The sequence below is a fragment of the Papio anubis genome, chromosome 2 (assembly GCF_008728515.1).
Source record: "Papio anubis isolate 15944 chromosome 2, Panubis1.0, whole genome shotgun sequence".
NCBI lineage: Eukaryota > Metazoa > Chordata > Mammalia > Primates > Cercopithecidae > Papio > Papio anubis.
Window position 1 is genome coordinate 85,693,659 of NC_044977.1, and position 12,056 is coordinate 85,705,714.

Below are 12,056 nucleotides of genomic sequence, written 5' to 3' on the forward strand. Positions count from 1 at the left end.
ACAGGATAAGCTCAACAAATAGCACAATTTAAAATGTCACATCCCCACATTGGCATCCAAGGGCTTTATTTTGATTTATTTAAAACAAAAACAATTACTTTTTTTTTTTTTAACAAGAAAGTGGCTAATGTTTCTGGAAAGACCCTATGTCCAAGTGCACAGAACCTTATCAATGGAGGTGTCTTCTCTCTGCCTGTAATAAAGAAAGCGGGGTCCCCACGCTGCCTCACTTCTAGACTTTCTATAATTCCATGCCCACAGGGGCCATCTCAAATTGGTGCTCCCCTAGGCTGTCATTTTCCATCATGATTCAAATACAAAGTGTCCCCATGCCCCAGCCTACACAGGAGCCTGGCAACCCTTTTCATACCCTTTCGTCTTCAAATTGTGTGGTTGCCTAGCTTTTCCATGCATGCTTCCATCAACACAAAGCCTGGGTAATTTTCTATGCAGAGCCTCACTTAATTTATGTTTTCTGACTAAATGGGACTATGGGAAATAGTTTGTGAGCAATGAAATGTTTTATTAGCTTTAAAAAGTATGTAATCAAATTTAACACTGCACTTATTTAAATAATAATCCCGGCTTTTTGACAATATTTCTATTACACAGTTGACTGCACCCATTGGCTACAATAAATTTACCTACAAATCATTCATGTATTAAAACGGCCTCTGGCATAAAACCCATACTGATCTGTCTCTCTGAAGAAAGAAAATGTAACCCAGTTTTGCCAGAGCAGTGAAAGGGGAGAAGAAAAAAGAAATTCTCTATTTTTTTTTCTGAGGAGTTATTTCACAGTTCTGAGCCCCACTGTTAATTTTCTTTAAATTCTCTGCCACTCACATTCTTGAATATGATACTATTAAATGATCCAGACAACAGAGTTTACAAACCAGGAATGACCCTGTCTGCTTGTTAGCTTAACGTCAAGGTGATGTGAAATTAACTTCAGAGAATTTAACACTGGCAATTAAAAGTTTCCGTTGCATTACATAAAGCAAATATGCACGTGGTAGTCAAGGGCAACAGACATCTTCTCCTGGAGTTACCTTGCACAGCAAGTCTTAATAAGATTCTACTTGACTCTAATGATAAAAGTATATTTCATTATGCTGTGAAAGATAAACCAGAGATTTCCTATCCTTTGAGATGTATATCATCTCTTTCATCTTGTCTCTTGGAAAAATGTCAGACAGTCAACACTGCATTAATTACCATTATTATGTTTCAGTTTAAGATGGACTGGAGGGGTCAAAAAAAAAAAAAAAAAACCTCTGAGAGTTTGGCTTTTTCCATTCAAGACAAAAATGGTATTTGATTGGGAATTCAAACTCAAACAAAACAAATAATATTTTATAGTCAGCTCATGTATTCAGCACCTTCTAATATACATTACTTTGATTCTTGTTTTGCTTGTGAGAAGCAATACTCAAAAGAAGTCAGGATTCTTCTTAATGCCTGTACTCTTCTTTTATAGTACTCATCAAAATTATAATAATCTATTATTTGTGGGGTTGAGTATAAGTAATCAAGACTTGATTATTTCATGCCTGCCTCCCCTACCAGAATGTAAGTTCCATGAGGGCAAAGGTCCTATCATGTGGTTAAAAATATATGGCGGGGTGGTTGGGACGGAGAGAAGATGAGTAGGGAAAGAAGAAAGAGAAAAAGGTGGAAGTAGGGAAACAATAAAAGAAAGTGCATTTAGTGCAGATTCTACATAGCTTAGCTAAATTCTGTGCTTCCTTCCCCAGAATGCAGAAGCTGAGCTCATCTTCCCATGCCAATGTCCTGCATTCATTAACCAACTGCCATCTCTGTTTCCTCATTGCCCCTTCATGCCTCAACCCACTGCACTCTGCTTTTTCCCTCCCTCCACCACCAAATATGCCATGGATATCCCTTTCTCTATGATTGCCAGGGGCCTCTTCATTGCCAAACCCTACAGGATTTTCTCCCTCAAATCTTCCTACTTTTCTTAGCCCATTGCTTCCTCTTCCTCGACACTATTCCCTCAGTTTCCAGGTCCCACACTCCTGGGCCTCCTCCTCTTCACCGGATCTTTGTCCTTCACCCATTCCTCAAGTACTCATTTTCCCTAAGATTCTGTCCCCAGGACCCACTGTCTGCCTTAGCTCTTCTCTCTCTCAATAAGCTGCAGTGACCACATCTGTACTGTTGTTCCCCAGATCCACGCTCTGGCCTCGGTCTCTCCCTTCAGTGGCAAACCAAGTATCCAACAGAGTAGTGGTCATCTCTTTTTGGCCATCCCTCTGACACCTCAGACTCATCCAGTCACAGCGGAGTTCTGTAAAGCTGCTCTTCCTCCTCTCTCTCTCAGTAGGCGGCACCACCATCCACACAGACTCCCCAGTTAGAAACTACAGCATCAGTAGTATGAAATCCTACTAATGGTTTTCTCCAGGTTTGCTCCAATTCCATCCTGCTACCCAACTGTCCCACTATTATATTAATTCAATAAATTTCCACAATGGTCCTCACTGCTCTTCCTGCCTCAGAGTTTGACCCCAACAAAACCATCCTCCAGGTTGATCCAAGTCAAAGGTAACTCTGACCATGTTGCTTTCCTTTGTAACAGCCACTAACAACCTCTTCCATGTGTAAGACAGATCCACAGGCTTGTCCATCAGGTCTCCCTGGGATCTGGCCCTTGCCTGAGTACCCAACCCTGCCTCCCTTCACTCACTGTCACTCAAAGCATACGGCAACAACAATCCCCCTGCAATTTTCTCTCCTAGCCAGACCTTTACTCGCACAGGGTCAGCTACCCAAGGAACCCTTCCTTCTCTCTCCCTGTGGCTAATCCTCACCCATGCTATAAGCTCATCCTCAGCTCATCTCTTGTAAAAAGGCTCTCCTGACCTGCACTTTGCTTTGTCCTTTCCATACCATCATCACTATATTTACCCTAGCACCTAAAAATGCTATACTTGGCCAAGCACAGTGGCTCATGCCTGTAATCCCAGCAGTTTGAGAGGGCAAGGCAGGTGGATCACCTGAGGTCAGGAGTTCGAGACCACCCTGACCAACATGGTGAAACTTCGTCTCTACTAAAAATAGAAAAATTAGCCAGGCATGGTGGTGGGCACCTGTAATCCCAGCTACTTGGGAGGCTGAGGTAGGAGAATTGCTTGAACCCAGGAGGCGGAGGTTGCAGTGAGCTGAGATTGCACCATTGAACTCCAGCCTGGGGAACAGAATGAGGCTCAAAGAAAAAAAAAAGGTACCCTCACTTTTCTGCCTCTCAACCCTACATAGTTCTTTCCGTACTCTGATTTGTTCTAGAAAGAACTGGAGGTGGTCAGGCGTGGTGGCTCACGCCTGTAATCTCAGCACTTTGGGAGGCTGAGGCGGGTGGATCACTCGAGGTTAGGGGTTCGAGAACAGCCTGGCCAACATGGTGAAACCCCGTCTCTACTAAAAATACAAAATATAAAAATTAGCCAGGCATGATGGTGGGTGCCTGTAATCCCAGATACTCTGGAGGCTGAGGCAGGAGAATCGCTTGAACCTGGAAGGCAGAGGTTGCAGTGAGCCCAGATCGCGCCACAGGTACTCCAGCCTGGGTAATAGAGCCAGGCCCTGTAAAAAAAAAAAAAAAAAAAAAAGAAAAGAAAAGAAAAGAAAAGAAAAGAAAGAAAGAAAAGAAAAGAAAAGAGAAATAACTGGAGGTAGTACTTCCTCCAACAGAATGAGCTCTTTGTGGGAAAGGGGCCACCTCACTTACCTTTGACTTCTACAGTCCCTAGCACAAAGTCAGGCACACGGGAGGCATTCAGTTAGTTTGTGTCTTTAAGACATTTACCGTTTTACTCAAATATTACCAAGCTCATCTTGAAAATTCCAACTAAATATTAAAAATGAGCTGGAAAGGAGAAGCTGATTTGCTCCAGCAGATGCACAGCCAGTTCTTCTTAAGCCTGTGCCTGAGAAAGTCTTCCTGATATTCAGAAACTGGTTAAAATCCTCCCCAGGTAAGCATTCTGAGAAAACAACATCGGAATGTTTTGTGTGTTGGTTGATGGCATATAGCTATATCCTAACAGACGTAGGAAGGGCAGCTCTGACCACATCTCAGAATACAACACATTCTGTGGATGAGTCTCTCAAATAATTAAAAGCTTATATGACAACATCCAGCATTAGTTTTTGGCCACAAATCAATACACTGATGAAATCGCTAACTTTGGTTTCATCGAAAATAGAACCAGTCTTCCCATCCATTCTAATGTACAGCCCCATGGAGTAATGGAGAACAGATCGGACACAAGGTCTTCCAGTACTTGGGCTTGCCAAAGGGGCCCTGGACCAGAGGCATGTTCTCCTGGAGGCCAGGAGCCGCATGGTCCAACAGCCTGGGGAAAGGAGGCACTTCCCTTCCAACTGGAGAGACTGGGCTAATGAAGTGAACCCAATTATAAAATGGCTCGTTATGTTAACAGAGGTCGTGGTGTCTGGAAATTATTGCTGGGGTGTCTGGAATTCTTAATAAAAATTACAGGAAGTCTGATTGCTTGTGGGAAAATCTATGAAGCTAAGGGAGAAAGAAAGAATTCTATCTTCTGGGAAAACCCCAAGAGCCAAGAGCTGACTCATCTTTACAAGGTGTTAATCAGGAGGGCAAGGTGCGACCTGAACTCTGCTCCCTGGAGCTCTCCTCTCCTGGATGAGAGAGGCCCATTTGGCCATGGCTGTCCCTGGCTGACACACACCCCTTTCACAAGGCTCTGTATGGGAACCAGAGGGAAGGGTGCCCTAGGTTAACTTACGCCACATCTACATCTCTGGTTCCCAGCTTGACCCTTGGAAAAGCACAAAACACACATGCCTGCATTTCAAGCACTGCTGGTTAATTTTCCATAGCTGATCTTCTTCCTCTATTCCCATGCTTTGTTTCCTTCATCTGTTACTAGCAGAATGATGTTGAGAAAGTTATTTCAAGCAACCTTAAGTAAAAATGAGGTCAAAGGGTCCCCACTTCATGGGAATGTAGTAAGAATTCAATAGGAATAATGCATATAAGGCACTTTGGATGACACCAACCACATAGTAAGAAGTTTAATAAATGTTTCAGTGTATTTTAGTTATTATTATTATTTTATTTTAATTATTATTATTACAATTGTCATTGCTCTTATTGTTCTTGGTAGCGCTATGGTTACAGAGGTTAAAATCATAGTTCTTGGCCAGGCGCGGTGGCTCACGCCTGTAATCCCAGCACTTTGGGAGGCTGAGGCGGGTGGATCACAAAGTCAGGAGTTCAAGACCAGCCTGACCAACATGGTGAAACCCCATCTCTACTAAAGGGACAAAAATTAGCCAGGCATGGTGGTGTGCACCTGTAATCCCAGCTACTCAGGAAACTGAGGCAGAAGAATCGCTTGAACCCAGGAGGCGGAGGTTGCAGTGAGCTGAGATGGTGCCACTGCACTCCAGCCTGGGCCACAGAGCAAGACTCCGTCTCAAAAAAAAAAAAAAAAAAAAGGGGGGGGGGGGAAGTCATGGTTCTCCTGCTTGCAAGATGTGAGATTTGGCAAGATATTTAAGTTTTCCGTGCCTCAGTTTCTTTAACTATAAAATGGGGGTGACTGTAATGTCTAATTAGTAAGCGAGATAATGCCATAAAGAGCTCTGCACATTGCCTGCTAGAGGAAGCCTGGAGAAACTGACACAAAGGATAATTGTTACTGGTTCCTTGTTATGTTCCTTCTTTCTTGATTTATTGGACACGTATCAAGTAGTGGCCCAGTGCTTAGGTTTCTAAATCTCCTCATGTGAAATAAGAGGCTCAAGAATTGTTTGGAAATGTTCTCTACAGGTGGGATGCCTTTTCTGAAACTGAGCCAGCAGTTCTGGACACCTAGGTCTCGCGATTTCATCAAAAGTAAAGTCCACTATCTTTAGGGGCCTCAAAGTCTGCCCTTATCTCCATCCTTGACTTTCAATTTCTCAGGAACTACAGTTTCCAACATTTATTATGGGTTTGGATCAATGAAATGTCCTTTCATGCCTCTGGGAACTTAACTCCAATTACAAAAGCCCTGGTGGATGAAGCTGGTGGTCACCATCGACAGATGGGGAACGAGGGATAGGAGGGACTTGTCCATACCCAACTCATCAATGATGGAGCCAGACACTTGCAGAGTCAAGCTCTAACCACTGCCTGCCTCCACCCGAGGCCCAGGAAAGCCTAGGTCCCCCTAGACAGCTGTGGTGAATCAGGCCCCAGTATATCAGGGAGGGTGGTGCTAAGAAAGAAGCCCTTGGCAGCCAATAATTCCTGATTCCTGGGCTCCCTTTAGATGGAGACAAAGAGAACCCTCGTTAATCTGAGTGGGCCAGAAATGGAGACCAGCTAGCCAGTCTGCTTGGTGCTGGGGGATGAGAGGGTGAATGTGGTGTTTGCCCCTGTGCAGGAATCAACCAGATCTGGTGGAGGCTGCTCTCTGATGCCTCTGGCATGCACATGCTCACGCCTACATTCAGAGCACTCTTGGGCAGTGCTGTGTGCCTGGGTTGTGCCTCAAGGGCATCCCCCTCCCACTTTTTGATTTGTTTTTCCAAAGAGTGCCCACCAGGAAATAGGAGAGTTTTCTGGACGGGGTCTAAGAACTCTCTGGACTATCTTTTTAAAAGGCAAACCAGTCATGTCAGTATCGTGTGTGTATCAGAAAAATTCAATGATCACGTCAAAACTTACGATATAACATTGATTCTTTAAACTGAGGTTAGAGGAGATAAATAAGAAAAACAGCAAGTCATTGTAAATTTAAAAAAAAAAAACCTTTTAAATAACCATGCAGATGGTACAAAGACAAGCTAACAGGTTGTAATAGTGGTGAGCAAAAACATCGCTCCAAAGTAGAGTTTGAAACCTAAATTTTGTGAAAACAAGGCTCTGGGTGTCTCTGTTGCTTTGATTTCAGTGAGTGACTAGGTCATTCATTACCTTGTATTTGGGGATGGTCTTCAGAAGTTCTTTCACTGGGACATCTGTGCCAACCACTCCCAGGAGAATGCCCTTCGATCTCTGTCGAAAATAAACATTGAATTATAATAACAGTAAGTTAACTTGGCAAAAGAAACAGAATCTCATGAGAAGTCACATACCGTCTGCCTGGTGCCTTCCCCAAACTGATAGAGACCGAGGATTAACCCACATCTCCAAGAATGGTCTCTTCTATCCCCCACCCTCTACCTAAAATGTTACTGGGTAAAATGAGAGCTTCTCAGGCCAACCGTTAACTACCACAGTCCCCAATGCATACTCCTACCAAGACACTATAATAGCTTCCCTCTCCTGTCTTGAAAATTAAACACTGATTTGAAGAAACACAAGAGTTTCAGCAGCTAAGGGCTCTAAACATTCATCAGTTTCTCTTATGAAAGCTTTTTACAGGAAAGACAGTATGTTAACTGCTTTCTCCATTTACACTGCCATCTGGTGCCCAGGAGAGAGAGACTAAATAGCCAGAGAAATATATAATAACCCTAGCACTTTTACCAACTGAGGACCAGGGTGAAGGAATAGGCCTCCAGAGCCCCATTTTCCAAGGCATGTAACCATTGTGATTTGCTAAAACCTTCCAATGTCAGAAAGGCCATTGTCTTTTTTAAGGTTTTGTGGTGGGTTGAACAGTGTCCCCCCAAATTCATGTCCACCCAGAACCTGAGAATATAATGCTATTTGGAAATAGCATCTTTGCATATGTAATCATTAAGGATCTTGAGATGAAATCATCCTGGATTTAGGGTGGACCCTAAATCCCATGACGGATTTCCTTCCAAGAGGGAAGGACACAGAGAAACACATAAGAGGAACAGGCCACATGAAAACAGAGGCAGAGATTGGAGTGACACTGCCACAAGCCAAGGAATGCCTGGGGCCCGGAGAAGCTGAAAGAGGCAAGGAGAAATTCTCCCCTAGAACCTTCGGAGGGAGCATGGCCCTGCCGATATCTTGATTTCAGATTTCCAGCTTCTAGAATTGTGAGAGGAGAAATTTCTATTTTTTAAGCCACCCAGTTTGTGGCACTTCGTTCCCAACAGCCCTAGGAAACTAATAAAAGGCTGGTAACTATAAATGAGAGTGGTCAGTGCACCACAATCAAGGATGGTCTCTGGGGCTTTTTCTCCTCTGGTCCTCTAACACTTAAACTTTGGAAAGGTGCTGCGAACTCCAAAATGACGCCAACCTGGGTTCCTCTCATCTGTTTTTGATTTGGTGATTCTAACAGCAAGATCAAACAATAAGGAAAAATTACATACATCCTATGCTTAAAAATCAAAAGTCACCAGAGCTGGAGTCAGAGGGGGTCTGAGAAAACCACCCTCCTAGCATCAAGCAGGAAGCTCAGCCACTGTACTCACGGTTTCGTTCTGCTTACTAAACACAGGCATGGCTACAGTGGTCATCAGGACGGGGCCCTGATCATCAGTCAGCTGGATGGAAGAGAAAAGCCAGTTACCAGGGAATGGTCTGGAAACCACAGTTCTGGAGGCCGCCCCCTTGACAATCATGTCCTTTCCAGACCAGGGGCTGCTGAGATGGACCAGTGCCTACCCAAGCCTTCAGTGGAGCAGTGAGCACAACATATCTCCTGGATTTGCAGAGGACAGTCCCAGCCCCCTGCTGGGGAAACAAATCAGCTGTCGTTAGTCACTCCAGCAGATCTGTTCTCTGCTTTCAGCCACTTTGGTTCAAACAGAGCCTTGCTTGGATCTTCCTGGTTCTTTTTATTTTATTGGCACAGGTTTATTTTACTATTTTACCTCCCAGACATTTACGTTTCATAAGAGTGCTTCTCCTTAATCTAAATATTGAGGATCAGAAAGCATGTGCATAAAAGGTCTGGTGAGTTGCCCCTGCTAAAAACGACAGAATCTGGAAGCATTTATTTCCCCCAAGGCAGCCAGTCAATGTCCTTTTACCTCTCTGGGTCTCTGAATGCCAGTCCCAGATGGAAAACAAATAAAACAAAAACAAAATTAAATAATAACTTTATCATCTGACTTCTAAAATCATGATGAAGAAGGTCATCATTTCTCTTTTTTTTTTTTACATAAGAAAGTGGCAGTCTTTTATTGCAAATATGCATACACTCTCGGACGAGGTTCTCTGGTCCTCAGGTGTGGGGGGCCAGGGAAACTGTTTTAATTTAAATTAATTTGGCACTAACTGTTTTGATTTAATTTAATGTAACTTAATTTAGGAGAGTAAGTAATTAAACATGAGGCCAAAGTACATAAGAAAGTGGCAGTCTTTTATTGCAAATAATCATTTCTCTTATAAGAATGGCCCTTGAGGACAGGCGTGGTGGCTCATGCCTGTAATCCCATCACTTTGGGAGGCCGAGGCAGGCGGATCACAAGGTCAGGAGATGGAGACCATCCTGGCTAACACGGTGAAACCCCGTCTCTACTAAAAACACAAAAAATGAGCCAGGTGTGGTGGCGGGCGCCTGTAGTCCCAGCTACTCAGGAGGCTGAGGCAGGAGAATGGCGTGAACCTGGGAGGCGGAGCTTATGGTGAGCCGAGATAGCACCACTGCACTCCAGCCTGGGCAACAGAGCAAGACTCCATCTCAAAAAAATAAATAAATAAATAAAAATAAATAAATAAATAAATAAACAAATAAAAAGAGTGGCCCTTGAAATACAGCATGTGATCTGTGTCTTTAAACCTCTGAATTGGGTTACAGACACATGGAGACACACCATTGCACCTGCTTTTCACACAGTGTTGGGAGACAGGCAGGAACCCCTACTCTGTCCCAAACAAATAGGGAAACAGAGTCTCGGAACATGGTAGGCTTTGGCCCAAGACAAATCTGGTTCTGAATCTCAGCTCTGAATCTTTCCTAACGGCACTAGTGAAGTCTCCACGTGCTCATATGAAATAATGCCCACTATTCCCCAGCACTGTTGCCATGAAGACAAAATAGAAAACTGCCCAGCATGGTACCTGGCATATGGAAGTGCTCAAAGGATGCCAGCTTCTCTTCCCTGCCTTCAAGGTCACACAGCTAGTAAGTAGTGGAGTCCAAAATGAGATTAAGGCTGGAGGCACCGCTGACAGGCACCAAAATTGACCAGGCAAGTCCTTCTGGCTTCACAGGCTGTTCAAGCCCCCAAGTGAAGCAATCTGTGAACCAGAATCCACTATCTTCAACCTAGTGTGTTTTCTGATGTTTGGACACTTCTCTTCCATAGCTTTAGTTCCACAGAATAATCAGGTGTCACTCCCTCAATCTCCTTGGGAAGAGGCATTATAAAGAGAAGATCCTAAAATCTAAGCATCTGAAGCCCCCATTGACTGGCTGGTCACTTGAGTAAAGGTCATTAAACTTAGTCTTTCTTTTGCCTTGTTCTTCTAATAGATTCTTAGAGCTATGGGATGTCACTACTTACAATGCAGTACCCAGGACGGCAGCACCTGTAGCACCTAAATGCTTGTTAGAAATAGTCTCAGGCCCCATACCAAACAGTCTGAATGTGAATAATTATTTTAATGATTCATATGTATATTAAAATGCAAGAAGCATTAGTATAGGGCAATCCTTTCCACTTCATTTCCATCAATAATCATGACAGCTAAGAGAAGCTGGCAGGTGTTGGAAAAAATATCCCAACAGGGGTGGAGGGGGCCATGGTTTTATTAGTTTTACATTGATATCAAGATAGGCCTATATTCCTCCATGACAAGTAAAACGAAGCAAGACTCTCCTGGTCTATCTAGGACTGGGAACTCATGGTGACATGGTTAATTTTATGTGTCAGCTTGGCAAGGCCATCGTGCTCAGTGGTTTGAGCAACTATCAGTCTAGATGTTGCTAGGAAGGTGTTTTTTTAGATGTGACTAACATTTTAATCAGTAGACTTTGAGTAAAGAAGATTATCCTCCATAATGTGGGTGGGTCTCATCCAATCCATTGATGGCCTTAAAATAAAAGACAAGGCCCCCCTCAAAAGAAGGAATTCTCCCTGTAGACTGCCTTCAAACTCAAGAGTGCAACATAAACTCTTGTTGGAATTTCCAGCATGCCAGCCTGCCTGCCTGACAGATTTCAGACTTGCCAGCCCCACAATTGTGTTACCCAATTCCTTACACTAAATTCTTCCCCACCTTATCTGTATAGCCTATCTCTAGCTCTATAGGATATCTCTAGAGAACCATGACTAATAATATACATGCTAATCATGTAAGTGATTATTTTGGGCATCCTAATTTGGGTGTAAGAATATGTAAACAAAATTTAATTCATCAATATAACAACCAAAAAATATTAACTATGAGGTGATGCTGACTGTTAGTGTTGCCATGAACCAAGTCAACCAGTATATACAGTCTATAACAGTTTTGGGGAACATGGTTCTAACATCTTGCTTAAAATACTCAAAGCATACTATGGCCACCATTGGAAACCTGCAAGGACATTTTCAAAGGCAGAACCAGCCCACGGTAAATAGTTCTCTTAGAATTAGAAGTCTTCCCATATTCTGACTCCTTGATTAATTGTTAATGCTATAAAGAAAACTGATTTGAGCTGATCCATAACCCTGGACAACTGCCACTTTGCAACTCAAATCAAATTTCAAGCAGTGCCAACATGTATCATGGATGAAATCAAAACATATCATTGACAATAATGAGAAATGAAGCCTTTTTCCTCCAACCAGTAAAAATCAGTTATAAATCACTAGTAATTGTCCTGGCACAAAGACAAGATTATGAGAAACTAACTTCAAAATATTAATCCAGAATATAGTATCAACTTCACTCAGGAGCTAATTCCAAATGTAATTACTGCATCATTACTTTAAATAAGAAACCCATAATATTGCATTGGTACTGAAACCATTCATTTGTAACCAGCCCCAGGTAAACAAAGGAAATGCAGTGAGTTCAGTCTGGCAACAGTTCACATATGGGCCAATGATCTCATGGACCTCTCCTAGGGGTAGTTCTGGCCCCAATTTGAATTGGCTTGGCCAGAACCCTCACCCGTAGGCTTTCCTATATATACCAGTTC

The 12,056-nt window shown here is 43.1% G+C and overlaps 1 protein-coding gene across 5 annotated transcripts in view; it reads right to left on the reverse strand.

Annotated features, from left to right (window-relative positions):
• The window catches only part of CACNA2D3 (calcium voltage-gated channel auxiliary subunit alpha2delta 3), a 928,576-nt gene that overhangs the window by 223,075 nt on the left and 693,445 nt on the right, over positions 1 to 12,056 (reverse strand). For all 5 annotated transcript variants that reach the window (XR_643716.2, XR_643717.2, XM_003894282.2 and 2 more), the window contains 2 exons: positions 8,395 to 8,466; positions 6,974 to 7,054 (listed from right to left, as the gene is read on the reverse strand). Coding sequence is in view for 3 of the 5 variants with exons in the window: in XM_003894282.2 (XP_003894331.1) it covers positions 6,974 to 7,054; positions 8,395 to 8,466 (153 nt within the window). In the remaining 2 variants the exon portion in view is untranslated. The remainder of the gene's footprint in view (positions 1 to 6,973; positions 7,055 to 8,394; positions 8,467 to 12,056) is intronic.